The following is a 15,895-nucleotide window of genomic DNA, read 5'->3' on the forward strand; positions in this document are numbered from 1 at the left end:
AAAAAACATGGTTTTCCTAGCTTTATGACAGTGTTCTCTTTGCATCCATTTTTTGGACAAAAGCTCTTTCTGGCCTGAACTCTGAGATTTCTCATCAAGTGGAATAAAGAATCTAGTCCCTGGATGACATCAACCCCAAAACTTTGAGTTTCTATAACACACCTAGTAATTTCTTTTTCACTTTAAAGGTAAAGAAAGAAGTGGGAGATGTAACCATCTTGGTGAACAATGCTGGGACAGTATATCCAGCTGATCTTCTTAGTACCAAGGATGAAGAGATTACCAAAACTTTTGAAGTCAACATCCTAGGACATTTTTGGGTGAGTGTGAGGAACATTTCTGGTTTGTGATTGACTGACACAACCTCTTAAGGTACATAAAGTTTGTAATTGAGTTCACACCTTTATATTTGCCTAAAATCAAGAATCACAAAATTAATCTGAGTGGAAGACTCCCTGAGAGAAGGCCACAGAGTTTGAAGAAACACAACTCACTGGAATGTAGGCTAGTTGGTCTGCCTTATCCACCAGAATCTAACACAAAACATGGCATGGATGGACCAAGTATTCAAAAAATACTTGTGGAGTTTTGCTAAAGATTGTCAGTATACATCTTTCTAGTGCTTTAGAGGATATATATAAAATATACATTCACTTGTGATCTCATGTAATGGAATTTTAGAAGTGAAAGGACAGCATAAATCACTACTTTGTATGTGTGTAGGGGTTGGGACATTTTCTGCATGAGATTCAGACAAGCTCTAGATCCGTGCTGGAACTTCGATATACGGCTCTACAGACCTCTTGTAATTGGTTAGTAGAAGACTGACATATGCTTTTGTAGAAAGCATTTCTATGGATTAATCTTCTAGTGCCTCAATATTAGTGTAGAACCTAGAATAAATCTGGATTCTGGAGGAGAGGAGAAAAAAGTGTTATGTTCTCCCATCTTCCCCAGCCCCTCACACATGGTAATGAGGATTGATTATTATGCCCACCAAAATACATAGAGACTGCCTGTGTTAGTTATCTATAGCTGCATAACAAATTTATCAAAATTCAGTGGCCTGAGCTGAGATGGCAGAGTAGTAGGGGGACACTATGCTTGCCTCCTCCCTTGATCTCAGTTAGATAAATATCAAATCATTCTGAACACCCAAGAAATTGATCTGAGGACTGAGAGAACAAACTGCACAAACAGAGTGAGGAAAAGAGACCACATCATGGAAGTAGGGACAGACTTCAGTAAGCAGTGCAGCACCCACAGTGGAGGCTTGAGCTACTTACACCAAGCCCTGCCCCTCTGCACTCTGCAGGTGCTTTTATTCTAAGACAAATATACCTGAGAGCCAGAGCAACAGTAGACCCCTCCCCAGAAGACCAGTAAAAACCCATCACATGCACCAAGTCTACTGACTATAGAGTGCTGCAAAGCCTTAGCTACAGTGGAAATAGGATCTGGCCTCTTTTAACAAACAGACCAAAGCATATCTAGTTGAAACTCACCACACAGTGGACAGGGTCCAAATACTCCCCACTGAAGGCAAGGAGAAACTCTGCAATGGACTGACCTGAGGGAAAGAACAGCCAAAACACAACAGCAGAGTGTGCACAGTATACACCAGAAACACTTCCTGAAGCACCAGACCCTGGACAGTGTATGACCTCTTCTTAATAAAGCCATTCCTGTCAGGAATAGGAAACATAACAGGCTTTCCTAACACAGGGAAGAAAACAAAGGGCTAGACAAAATGCCAAGACAGAGGAATTAATTCCAAAAGAAAGAATAAAAAAAAAATCATGGCCAGGGATTAATTGAAACAGATATAAGAAATATGCTTAATCCAGAATTTAAAACAATAATGAAAAGGATACTAGCTGGGCTTGAGTAAAGCATAGAAGACACCAAGTCCCTTATTGCAGAGATAAAAGATCTAAAATCTAGTCAAGCCAAAATAAAAAATGCTATAACTGAGATGCAAACGTGACTGAATGTAATGACACAAAGATGGAAGAAGTAGAGGAATGAACAAGTGATGAACTTGTGATATGAACAAGTGATATAGGAGATAAAATTATGGAAAATAATTAAGCTAAGAAGAAGAGGGGGGAAAATACTGAATCACAAATGTAGACTTAGGGAACTCAACGACTCTATAAAGTGTAGTAGTATTCACTTCACAGGAGGCCTAGAAGAAGAAGAGAAGGAAAAGGGGGCAAAAAGTTTATTTGAGCAAATTATACTGAAAACTTCCCTAATCTGGAGAAGGAAAAACACATCCAAATCCAGGAGGCATAGAGAACTCCCATCAAAATCAACAAAAGCAGGCTAACACCAAGACATATTATAGTAAAATTTGCAAAATACAGAGATAAGAAAAAAATTCTAAAAGCAGCAAGGGAAAAGAAATCCTTGATTTACAAGGAAAGACAACTAAGGTTAGCAGCAGACATCTCCATAAAAAGTTGGCAGGCCAGAAAGGAGTGCCATGATATATTCAATATGCTGCATGGGAAAAATATGAAGCCAAGAATACACTATCCAGCAAGCCTGCTATTCCGAACAGAAGGAGAGATAAAGAGTTTCCCAGACAAACAAAAACTAAAGGAGTTTGTGACCACTAAACCAGCCCTACTAGAAATATTAAAGGGGACTCTTTGAGTGGGAAAGAAAGACCAAAAGCAACAAAGACTAGAAAGGAACAGAAGAAATGACTTTACAGGTAACACAATGGCACTAAATTCATATCTATCAATAATCACTCTGAAAGTAAATGGACTAAATGCTCCAATGAAAAGACATAGGGTATCAGAATGGATCATAAAACAAGACCTGTCTATATGCTGTCTACAGGACATTCATTTTAAACCTAAAGACAGTTCCAGATTGGAAGTGAAGGGACGGGAAGTGAAGGGACCATTTATCATGCTAATAGATTTTTTTTTTTTTAAAGCCAGAGTAGTCATACTTATATCAGATAAACTCAATTTTAGTTTGTTCTAGTTTTGAGAAGTATGCTGGTGCAATTTTGATTGGAATTGCATTGAATGTGTAGAGTGCTTTGGGTAGTAATGACATCTTAACTATATTTATTCTTCCTATCCATGAGCATGGAATGTTTTTCCATTTCTTTGTGTCTTCTTCAATTTCCTTCATAAGTTTTCTATAGTTTTCATCATACAGATCTCTTGTATCCTTGGTTAGGTTTATTCCGAGGTATTTTATGGTTTTTTGTGCAATTGTGAATGGGATCAGTTTCTTGATTTCTCTTTCTGTTGCTTCATTGTTGGTGTATAAAAATGCAACCGATTTCTGTACGTTGATTTTGTACCCTGCAACTTGGCTGAATTCTTGGATCAGTTCTAGTAGGCTTCTGGTGGAGTCTGTCGGGTTTTCGATGTAGAGTATCATGTCATCTGCGAAGAGTGAAAGTTTGACTTCCTCTTTGCCAATTCTGATGCCTTTGATTTCCTTTTGTTGTCTGATGGCTGATGCTAGGACTTCCAGCACTATGTTAAACAGCAGTGGTGAGAGTGGACATCCCTGTCGTGCTCCTGATCTCAGGGGGAAAGCTCTCCTTTTTTCCCCGTTGAGGATGATGTTAGCTGAAGGCTTCTCATAGATGGCTTTGATGATGTTTAAGTAGGTTCCTTCTATCCCAACTTTCTCTAGAGTCTTTATTAAGAAGGGATGCTATATTTTGTCAAATACTTTTTCTGCATCTATTGACAGGATCATATGGTTTTTCTCTTTTCTTTTACTGATGTGGTGTATCACATTGATTAACTTGCGAATGTTGAACCAGCCCTGTAACCCAGGAATGAATCCCACTTGATCTTGGTGGATGATTCTTTTTATGTGCTGCTGGATTCGATTTGCANTGTTAGAAGGCTTTCAGTGGATTCTGCGTCCTTTTTCTCCCAATCTCTCAGGTTTTGTTAGGTTTCCAATGGCTTCAGATCTTTTCCATGTGATGTATGGGCGCGAGTGCAAGTATGGAGCTCCTACTTCTCCGCCATCTTGCCCCCTCGCCAGATAAACTCAATTTTAAACCAAAGACTATAACAAGAGATGATGAAGAGCACAATATCATCATAAAGAAGTCTATTGCCAGCAAGAAGATCTAACAATTATAAACATTTATGCCCCAATTGAGATACCCAAACATATAAATAACATAACAAAGAAACTCATTGATAATAATATAATAACAGCAGAGGTCTTTAACATCCCACTTACAGCAATGGACAGATCATCTAAGCAAAAAAAAGAAAAAGAAAGAAAGAAAAAAATCGATAAGAAAACAATGGCTTGGAATGACACAATGGACCAGATTGTCTTAACAGATATATTCAGAACATTTCACCCTAAAGCAGCCGAATACACATTCTTTTTGAGTGCACATGGAACATTTTCCAGAATAGATCACATAGTGGGTCATAAATCAGGCCTTAACAAATACAAAAAGATTGATATAATACCATGTATATTTTCTGACCACAAGCTATGAAACTTGAAGTCAACCACAAGAAAAAATTTGGTAAGAGCATAAAACATGGAGGTTAAAGAACATCCTGCTAAAGAACAAATGGGTTAACCAGGAAATTAAAGAAGAAATTTTTAAAAAATACATGGAACCAAGTGGAAATGAAAACACAATGGTCCAAAACCTTTGGAATGCAGCAGTCATAAGAGGGAAGTATATATCAATACAGGTATACTTTTAAAAGTAAGAAAAATCTTAGGTGCCTGAGTGGCTCAGTTAGTTAAGTGTCCAACTTCAGCTCAGGTTATAATCTCACGGTTTGTGGGCTTGAGTCCCACATCGGGATCTGTGCTGACAGCTCAGCACAGAGCCTGGAGCCTGGTTCTGATTCTGTGTCTCCTTCTCTCTCTGCCCCCATGCTCTTCTGCATGCTCTCTCTCTCTCTCAAAAAGAAATAAACATTAAAAAAATTTTTTTAAAAAGCAAGAAAAATCTCAAATAAACAACCTAACCCTACATGTAAAGGAACTAAAAAAGGAATGAAGCAAAAGGCCAGCAGAAAGGACATAATAAAAATTAGAGCAGAAATAGATGATATAGAAACAACAGAAAAGTAGAACAGATAAATGAAACTAGAAACTAGTTCCTTGAAAGAATTAATAAAATGGATAAACTTCTGGCCAGACTTATCAAAAAGAAAAGAGAAGGGGCGCCTGGGTGGCTTAGTCGGTTAAGCGTCCGACTTTCGCTTAGGTCATGATCTCGCGGTTCGTGGGTTCGAGCCCCGCGTCGGGCTCTGTGCTGACTGCCAGCTCAGAGCCTGGAGCCTGCTTCAGTCTGTGACTCCCTCTCTCTCTGACCCTCCCCTGCTCACGCTGTCTCTCTCTCTCTGTCTCCTAGAAATAAATAAAACATTAAAAAAAAAAGAAAAAGAAAAGAGAAAGGACCCAAATATATAAAATCACGAATCAGAGAGAAGAGATCACAAACAACACTATAGAAATACAAACATTTATAGAAGAATATTATGAAAAATTATATACCAACAAATTGAGCAATCTTGAAGAAATGGAGAAATTCCCGGAAACATATAAACTACCAAAACTGAAACAGGAAAAAATAGAAAATTTGAATGGACCCATAACCAGAAAAGATATTGAATCAGTAGTCAAAAATCTCCCAACAAAAAAGGGCCGTCTGAGTGGCCCAGTTGGTTAAGTGTCCAAATCTTGATTTCAGCTCAGGTTATAATCTCACAGTTGGTGAGTTTGAGCCCTGCGTTGAGCTCAGCATTGAAAGCAGGGAGCCTGCTTGGGATTCCCTCTCTCCTTTTCCCTCTGCCTCTCTCCTGCTTATGTTCTCTCTCTCTCTCAAAATAAATAGATTTTATTAAAAAAAATAAGAAAAGTAAAAAGATTTTTAAAATTTCCCAACAAACATAAGTCCAGGGCCAGATGCCTTCCCAGGGGAATTCTACCAAATACTGAAAGAAGGTTAATACCTATACTTCTCAAAGTGTTCCAAAAAATAGAAGTGGAAGGGAAACTTCCAAACTTATTCTAAAAGGCCAGCATTACTTTGATTCTAAAACCAAAGACCTCACAAAAGAGAACTACTGTTGTAGACTCTGGATCTGGAGTTCTCTCTTGTCCAGCAAAAGAGTGGGACACAGGATTAAAAAATGTGAGAGAGGCTAATGTCTGGGAGAAGACAAAAGCCCTGAATAAGGGTCTTGCTCCATTTTTATTAAGATCAGAAGGTTTACAAGCATGATGGGCATGCACAGAGAGACAATGAAACTGTCAACATTAATTCATGGGCATGAACATTAACTCATGAGCGTGGGGAAAAGGGGGTTTTGGAGATATGCAGTGTTAGGGGTTTGGGTCAATACAAAACAAGATTCTGGTGCTGGATGGAAAGTTGTGTACAGCAAACATGAGACCCCAACTCTGTTTACCCAAACTGGCCTAGGGAATAAGAAACACAGAGAATGCTACCTCAGGGTCAACAAGGCATCTTTCTTTTACTAATTAGCCCCTCTCTGGGAAACTTCTCCCCACAGCCATCTATAGCCCTATTTACCTGTTTACCTAACTTAGTCCTTCCCTCCTGTGAAAGCAGCTTTCTGCTGTTGTCCTATACCTTTTTCCTACACTGGGGGCATTTGCTCCATTTACCTAATCTTATTTACCTAATCTTGTTTACCCTAACTTGGATGTGTTCATCCCATGGCTTTCTAATTCTTTATGCCTTGTTAATCAATCAGTGCAGGCTCAGGGAATTCCTAAACTTCTTCCCCACAAACTATAGGCCAATATCTCTGATGAACATGGATGCAAAAATTCTCAACAAGATACTAGCAAACTGAATCCAACAATACATTAAAAGAATTATATACCATGATCAAGTCGGATTTATTCCTGGGCTGCAGAAGTGGTTCAATATTCACGAATCAATCAACATGATACACCACATTAATAAAAGAAAGGATAAGAACCATATGATTCTCTCAATAGAAGCAGAAAAAGCATTTGACAAAGTGTAGCATCCACTCTTGATAAAAATCCTCAAAAAAGTAGGGACAGAGGGAATATACCTCAACATCATAGAGGCCATATACAAAAGACCCACAGCTAACATCACCCTCAATGGGGAAAAAACTGAGAGCTTTTCCTCTAGAGTCAGGAACAAGACAAGGATGCCCACTCTCTCCATTGTTATTTAACATAGAATGGAAGTCCTAGCCTCAGTGATAAGACAACAAAAAGAAATAAAAGACATCCCAATCAGCAAGGAAGAAGTCAAACTTTCTCACTATTCAACATGATACCCTATGTAAAAAATCTGAGGGGCACCTGGGTGGCTTAGTCAGTTGAGCGTCCAACTTTGGCTCAGGTTATCATCTTGCAGTTCATGAGGTTGAGCCCCTAATCAGGCTTGCTGCTGTCAGCACAGAACCCTTGGGATTCTCTGTCCCCCTCCTTTTTTCCCTCCCCTACTTGTGCTCTGTCAAAAAAAAATAAACATTTAAAAAAAAGAAGAAGAAGAAAACTTGAAAGACTCCACAAAAAAAAATGGCTAGAACTGATACACAAATTCAGTAAAGTTACAGACTACAAAATCAATATGCAGAAATCTGTTGCATTTCTATACACCAATAATGAAGCAGCAGAAAAAGAAATCAAGGAATTGATTCCATTTATAATTGCACCAAAAACCGTAGAATACCTAGGAATAAACCCAAACAAGAAGGTAAAACATCTGTACTCTGAAAACTACAGAACATTTTTGGAAGAAATTGAAGAGGACACAAAGAAATGTAAAAACATTCCATGCTCAAGGATTGGAAGAAAAAATATTGTTAATATGTCTGTACTATCCAGAGCAATCTACACATTTAATGCAATCCCTATCAAAATACTACCAGCATTGTTTGCAGAGCTAGAACAATCCTAAAATGTGTATGGAGCCACCAAAGAACCTGAACAGCCAAAGCAATCTTGAAAAAGAAAAGCAAAGCTGGAGCCATCACAATTCTGGATTTCAAGGATATTACAGAGCTCTAGTCATCAAGACAGTACGGTACTGACACAAAAACAGACACATAAATCAGTAGGACACAATACAAAACCCAGAAATGGACCCACAACTATATGGTTAACTAAACTTCAACATACCGGGAAAGAATATCCAATGGAAAACAGATAATCTCTTCAGCAAATTGTGCTGGGAAAACTGGACAGCAACATGCAGAAGAAAGAAGCTGGACCACTTTCTTACACCATACACAAAAGTAAATTCAAAACATATGAAAGACCTAAATATGAGACAGGAAACTATCAAAATCCTAGAGGAAAACATAGGCAGCAACCTCTTTGATCTTGGCTGTAGCAACTTCTTACTCAACACATTACCAGAGGTAAGGGGAAAAAAGCAAAACTGAACTATTGGTACTCATCAAGACAAAAAGCTTCTGCACAGGGGCACATGGGTGGCTCAGTCAGTTGAGCATCTGACTTGATTCCAGCTCAGGTCAAGTTCCCAGGATTGTGGGATTGAGCCATGGGTCATGCTCTGTGCTGAGTGTAGAGCCTGCTTGAGATTCTCTCACTCTCCCTCTGCCCTTCCTCTCTCCACTTTCTCTCTCTCAAAATAAAATAATAAAATAAAATAAAAAGCCTCTGCACAGCAAAGAATACAATCCACAAAACTAAAAGGCAGCCTACTGAATGGGAGAAGATGTTTGTAAATGACATATTTGATAAAGGGTTAGTATCCAAATCTGTAAAGAATTTAGCAAACTCAACACCCAAAAACACAAATAATCCAGTTAAGAAATGGGCAGAAGATATGAATAGTTATCTTTCCAAAGAAAACATACAAAGGGCTAACAGACATATGAAAAAATTCTCAACATTACTCATTATCAGGAAAATGCAGATCAAAACTATGATGAGATACCACCTCACACCTGTCAGAATGGCTAAAATTAACAACACAGGAAACAAAAGATGTTGGTGAGGACGTGAAGAAAAGGAATACTCTTACACTATTGGTGGGAATGAAAACTGTTGCAGCCATTCTGGAAAACAGCATGGAGGTTCTTCAAAAAGTTAAAAATAGAACTACCCTATGATTTGGCAATTGTGCTACTAGGTGTTTACCCAAACGATACAAAAATACTAATTCAAAGGGGCACATGAACTATGATGTTTATAGCAGCATTATCAATAATTGCCAAACTATGGAAAGAGCCCAAATGTCCATTGACTGCTGAATGGATAAACAAGATGTGGTGTATATACACAATGGAATATTACTCACCCATAAAAAAGAATGAAATCTTATTGTTTGCAATAACATGGATGGAGCCACAATGTATCATGCTAAGCAAAATAAATCAGTCAGAGAAAGACAAATGCCATATTATTTCACTCATGTGATATTTAAGAAATGAAACAAGTGAACAAAAAAGAGAGAGGCAAGCCATAAAACAGACTTTTTATTATTATTTTGAGAGAGAGAGCAAGAACATGAGCAGAGGAGGGGCAAAGAGAGAGAGAAAGAGAGAATCCCAAGTAGGCTCCATGGTCAGCTCAGAGCCTGACACAGGGCTCAATCCCACAATGGTGAGATCATCAGCTGAGCTAAAAGCAAGAGTCCGATGCTCAACTGACTGACCCACCCAGGTGCCCCCAGACTCTTAATGATAGAGAATAAACTAAGGGTTGATGGAGAAAGATATGTGTGTGTGTGGGGGGGGTGCTAAATGGGTAGTGGTCATTAAGGAGGGCACTTGTTGGGATGAGCACTAGGTGTTATATGTTAGTGATGAATCACTGGCTTCTACTCCTGAAACAAACAAAAATAATTTAAAAATTTAGTGGCTTGAAGCAACAGTAAATGTTTATTTTCCTTTCATAGTTTCTGTGGGTCAGAAATTTGGGAGTAGCTTGGTTTGGCAGTTCTGACTCTGTGAATTTGCATAGGGTCCTTGGGTGTGTTTATAAAATTCTCATAAAATATTATTTATATTTCTCACAAAAGAGTAAAAACTTTTTGGAAAGAAAGACTTTTTATTTCCTGTAACATCAATATATAATACATGATGTTACAAATAGAGAGATACTAAATCTAGGGGCGCCTGGGTGGCTTAGTCGGTTAAGCGTCCGACTTTCGCTTAGGTCATTATCTTGCGGTTCGTGGGTTCGGGCCCCGCGTCGGGCTCTGTGCTGACTGCCAGCTCAGAGCCTGGAGCCTGTTTCAGTCTGTGACTCCCTCTCTCTCTGACCCTCCCCTGCTCCCGCTGTCTCTCTCTCTCTCTCCTAGAAATAAATAAACCATGAAAAAAAAATTAAAAAAAAAAAGAGAGATACTAAATCTATTCATGATGAATAATGATTGTGAATCAGAACAGAACTCTGCTTTTTTCTGCTTAACTTGCTATAGTTATACATGATTTCATCTCTTCTCATTAGAATGATAAAGCCCCAAACCAAAAAAAAGTTACATGATACCAGATTACCATAGGGAATCTTCTCAGTTCTGAAAACAGTGAATTTTTCCTTGATATTATTGTTCATATGATATATCCATAAAGGAGATATTTTATTCCTTCTGAAGGGAAAGCAGGGGAATATTAAGTTGAATTCTTAGCATGTGATATTTAATGCACAGCCTCAATGCCAGTTTAAACAAATACATTTCAATCTTTTTCATTTCTATGGAAGTAATAACGAAATCTTGACACGTATTCCATTTCATCACAAAAGTCTTAAAAGCTATTTTTTCTTAAAAATAAAACTACCTAATTTAGAAACTTAACACCTGTGCCATTGTTTTTTTCTTTCTTCAATGATCTTTAAGATCACAAAAGCTCTTCTTCCATCAATGATGAAGAGAAATCACGGCCACATCGTCACAGTGGCTTCAGTGTGTGGCCACGGAGTGATTCCGTATCTTATTCCATATTGGTAAGTATTATTTTCCAGCAATGCCATATAGATAGATAGATACATAGATACATAGATACATACATACTTTTAAGGGTTTATTAGACCTTAGATTCTAATCCTCATAGCACGGTTATCTATGAAACTGGTTGTAATTGTTTAAAATGGTTTTAGATTTCTGAAAACTCTGTAAAGCAGAGGTATGTATACAATGTCAAATATGTTTTCATCATATCCTTGAATGAGTACATGTTGATTAAAGAAACAGGGAACCCACAGACTAAGAAGCAAAACATACAGAAGTCCAAATGGACATAAATGTATGCCATAGCGTGCATGCCCAAGGTAAGCTAACTAGAGTGACCCCTGAATCAAAACATTTTCCAGTATGCTTATGCCATGAAAGATTTTGTGTGGATGTGTGTGTGGGGGGGGGGGGGGGAGAGAGAGAGAGAAACAGAGAGAGACTGAGAGAAACCATCTACCTGATTAATAGATGCAGATAGTACACCTCATGATCTACCAAGGACACAAAGAGAAAGGTTGGGAGGCCCTGAGGATACACTATTGTGTAAAACATCTTTTCCTTATAAACTTCTTCAACGGCATCCCATTTCCTTACTTCTGCTTTATATTAACTTCATAGAAAATTTTATTAACTTGCTAACATGTGGTCCTGTTCCTTTGGTAACAGCCAACACATGAGTATCAGTGGGAAGGTGTAGAGGTGCATAATTAATGGATTTATTATTTACTTGTACGTAATGTTTAAGGTTAAACTGTGTCATGGACAAAATTACTTCTGACACCAAATGTAGTCACAGATATGGCTACATTTCAATGAAGTTAGGGAGTCATCGCAGACATACGGTGTTTCAAGCTGTCTCTACCATCTTTTTTTAATGTTTATTTATTTTTGAGAGAGACAGAGTGTGAGTGGGGCAGGGGGGCAGAGAGAGAGAGAGGGAGACACAATCCGAAGCAGGCTCCAGGCTCTGAGCTGTGAGATCATGACCTGAGCTGAAGTCAGATGCTTAAACCGACTGAGCCACCCAGGTGCCCCTCAAATTGCCTCTACTGTCTTAAAATACAAGTAAGAATTTCACAGATTAAACGTTTGCTTTTGTTTTAATGTTTAGAAATATGAAAACTCAATATAATAATACTTTCCCTTTTTCTCTTCTCCCTTAAAAAAGCAGCCTTTAACTTTACTTTTCTTCTTGTCACCTGGGTAAAACCTACAATGATTAGGGGCACCTGGGTGGCTCAATCGGTTGAGCATACAACCTTTGATTTCAGCTCAGGTCATGATCCCAGGGTTGTGGGATTGAGCCCTGCATCAGGCTCTGCTCTGAGCATGGAGCCTGCTTGGGATTCTTCGTCTCACACTCTCTGCCTCTCTCCCCCACTCTCTCTCTCTCTCTCTCTCTTTCAATAGATAGATGATAGGTAGGTAGGTAGATAGATAGATAGATAGATAGACAGATAGACAATAGATAGATAATGAACCTTTATATAGATTATTATAGGTAATGCAGTTATGGGGCATATGCTATACAACTTAATCCTTAAAACAGCCCAATATTTTATCACCTGCACTTAGAAACCAGAAAATCAGGGATGCCTGGGTGGCATAGTCAGTTAAGTGTCCAACTTCAGCCCAGGTCATGATCTCATGGCTCATGGGTTCTACCCCCGTGTCAGAGTCTGTGATGACAGCTCAGAGCTTGGAGCCTGCTTTGGATTCTGTGTGTGTGTGTGTCTCTCTCTCCCCTCCCCTGCTCATGCTCTATGTGTGTGTGTCTCTCTCAAAAATGAATAAATATTAACAACAAAAAAAAAGAAATCAGAGAATCAAAGAAGATAAAGTGATATGCTGAAGGCAGCACACACAAGCATACTCACACCACCCAAGGACTTTTTACTCCAGATTTTCATAATGAAATTAAGAAGCCAAAGTGGCCTCCAGTGTCAAGAGAGAAACTAGCAACTCAGTTAACAAGAGAGGAGAAATGTATAGGGTCCCACAGAAGTTTCGATATAGATGTTAATTACGTAGTTTTTCTAAATATGTCTTTCTTGATTTGTATTTTTCAAAATAAAACAGCAATTAAAAGTGATGAGGCAACAGTTTGAAGATTGAATAGAAAACCTTACCTGTAGGGTGGAAAAGTGAGTGGTAAGCCAGTTAATACATTACTAGGATTTGTTCTATTGCTATCATTGCTAAGAAAGAAAGTGGTACATTTAAGAAACTGTAAATGAAAGTTGATGACCAAGTGGAAGATTTGGGATATTGGCTTCTACTTGTTCTTGAACCAAATCAGCATTGCCTTCTTACAGAAAGCTGGAGAATGTGTTTCACCTTATCTTGGCTAATGATGGTGTGTAATTCTCTTACAGTTCCAGCAAATTTGCTGCTGTTGGCTTCCACAGAGCTCTGACATTAGAACTTAAAGCCTTGGGAAAAACTGGAATCAAAACCTCGTGTCTCTGCCCAGTTTTTGTGAATACCGGGTTCACCAAAAACCCAAGCACAAGGTGAGGTCAAAGTCAAGTTAGGATGAAAAATATGGCATGAGAAATTGACATGAAAACTGTAGAAGTTTTTACGTGGGTCAATGAGAAAATAGAAAAAAAAACAAAAAAGGGAAAATGTTTTCTTTTTTTTTTTAACATTTATTTCTTTTTGAAAGAGAGACAAATCAAGAGTGGGGTAGGGGCAGAGAGAGAGAGGGAGACACAGAATCTGAACCAGGCTCCAGGCTCCAAGCTGTCAGCACAAAGTCTGATGTGGGACTGAAACTCACAAACCATGAGATCATGAGCTGGGAGGAAGTTGGACATTTAAAAGACTGAGCCACTCAGGTGCCCCAAAATGTTTTCTTAATGTTGCATTGCTTTTTTCACTTTTAAATGAGATGAACAAAAGGAAAAAATGTGTTGAGGACTAGCAGGAATGACCAGATACCAATGAGTTAGGCAATTGGGGTTTATTTGTCATCAGGTTAAAGGTTCAACACACTCAGATGCCAAGAGGGAGTGAGGGGGTGGAGCAGGCTGGAGAGATTTTTTTTTTTTTTAAAGCTTATGTATTCATTCATTCTGAGAAAGAGAGAGAGAGAGAGGGCATAGGGGGAAGGGCAGAGAGAGAGGAGAGAGAGAATCCCAAGCAGACTCCTAGCTGTGCTCTTAGTGCACAGCCAGATGCAGGGCTTGAACCAACCAACCATGAGATCATGACCTGAGCTGAAATCAATAGTCAGACACCCAACCAACTAAGCCGCTCAGGTGTCCCTGGAGAGATGTACTTAAGGGGATGTCAAGAATGTCTTCTCCTGGAAACTCTACCCCCAAAATGGATTATACTGAACTTCCCCCTCTCCCATTTGTGGTTCATCTTCCTCAAATAGAGTATGTAAAGTTACACATATATGCCCTTCCATTTCCCATGGTGCTAGCATGAAGTACTCCAACATTTTTCAAACTTGTCTGGTGCTAAGAATCATCACCTATGCTTCCATAAAAAATAAATGTTTTTAGGGTCTTCCTTAGAGATTCTGGTTCAGTAGGCTGAGGTGAGCTCTAAGAATGAGTTGTTTTGTTTTGCTTTGCTTTGCATTATAAGCATACCTACCAGGTGATTCTAGAGACAGGTTTGGAAAACATTGATGTATTAAATATAATCAGAGCATTTGATTATAGCCTTGATTACCATTTGATTACCATTACCACCTTGGCCTCTATAAAAATGCAAATGTTCCTAGAAGCAGCAATAAATTGAGTCCCTAATCCCTTAGTCAAGGTGAATTTCTATGACAACTTTGTCTCTGGTATGGGAGGATTTGAGACCATAAGAGAGGAGAAATTGGTCCTGAAAGGAGAGCAAAAGGCAGAAAGGTGAGCCGAAGAGCACTAAAATTAAGATACCTTCTTCACAAATTTGCCTCAATTCTGGTATTTTTCTGCTGCAGGTTAATAAAATACACTAACCTTGCTAATCTGAAGCCAGTTTATTTCTGGAGGGGAATTAGTCCTAAATCTATTCATTCAAAGAGCTAAGAGATTCTTTTTTAAGCTTAGCCTCATTTGAAGCTACTGACTCTGAACCCTGAATTGTCTGGATTGTCCCTGGAGCTGTGGTCAGTCCCTGACAGTGGAGTCCTTAAAAGTGCTAGACCATAGACACTTAGAAATAATATAATATTTAAGTAAAAACTATGGTATGATTGGGACTCTGGGCTCAGTTTTCTTTAAAAAGCAAAGTGGGCCTAATAAAAACCTCTTGGTAAGCATTTATGCTTAGTGTATGCCAAGAGAACCAGGTGAACTGGCAGAGAAGGTACAGTAGACGAGCAGAGTAAGGCTAATATAACCCCAGGTAGTGTGGATGCCTGGTAGCAACCCCAGGGGCTGACAGCCAATGCTGAAAATACACCCAGGCTGCTGGATTCTGAATATTCCTCGGCAAAGGCTAAAATGTCCATATACCAAAGAGAGGTTTGGCTCAGAGACTGCAATGATAAAACCAGCTAGCAAAAATCAGGGAGAGAAAAGGCAGAACCCAATAATTTAGAGAGGTATTGATTTGTATTACTCTCTGCTGGCTTACTACTCACTGCCTTGGAAACCCCAATCACATAATAATCTGTAGTAAATCATAGAATATGTCAGGGAAGGAGGTTTTAATATTCATAAACTGCTCACTTAACTCTTCTACACAACCTTTTTATTCACTGGCTGTTCAGCCCATGCCTAAACATCTTCATTTTGATGCAACTATTCCAAATCATTTACATTCTTTTTTTTTAATTTTTTTTACAAATAGTTTATTGTCAAGTTGGTTTCCATATAACACCCAGTGCTCATCCCCACGAGTGCCCTCCTCCATGCCCATCTCCTCCCTCCCCCCCCTCACACCCATGAGTCCTCAGTTTGCTCTCAGCATTCAAGA

General features: G+C 38.8%; 1 protein-coding gene across 2 annotated transcripts in view; it reads left to right on the forward strand.

The window, feature by feature from the left end:
- Positions 1-15,895, forward strand: part of HSD17B13 (hydroxysteroid 17-beta dehydrogenase 13) — a 29,515-nt gene that overhangs the window by 5,617 nt on the left and 8,003 nt on the right. For both annotated transcript variants that reach the window (XM_077765098.1, XM_077765099.1), the window contains 3 exons: positions 189-320; positions 10,856-10,962; positions 13,345-13,482. In XM_077765098.1, the coding sequence (XP_077621224.1) occupies positions 189-320; positions 10,856-10,962; positions 13,345-13,482 (377 nt within the window). The remainder of the gene's footprint in view (positions 1-188; positions 321-10,855; positions 10,963-13,344; positions 13,483-15,895) is intronic.

This window comes from Crocuta crocuta, unplaced genomic scaffold (genome assembly GCF_008692635.1).
Source record: "Crocuta crocuta isolate KB4526 unplaced genomic scaffold, BGI_CrCroc_1.0 scaffold134, whole genome shotgun sequence".
Lineage (NCBI taxonomy): Eukaryota > Metazoa > Chordata > Mammalia > Carnivora > Hyaenidae > Crocuta > Crocuta crocuta.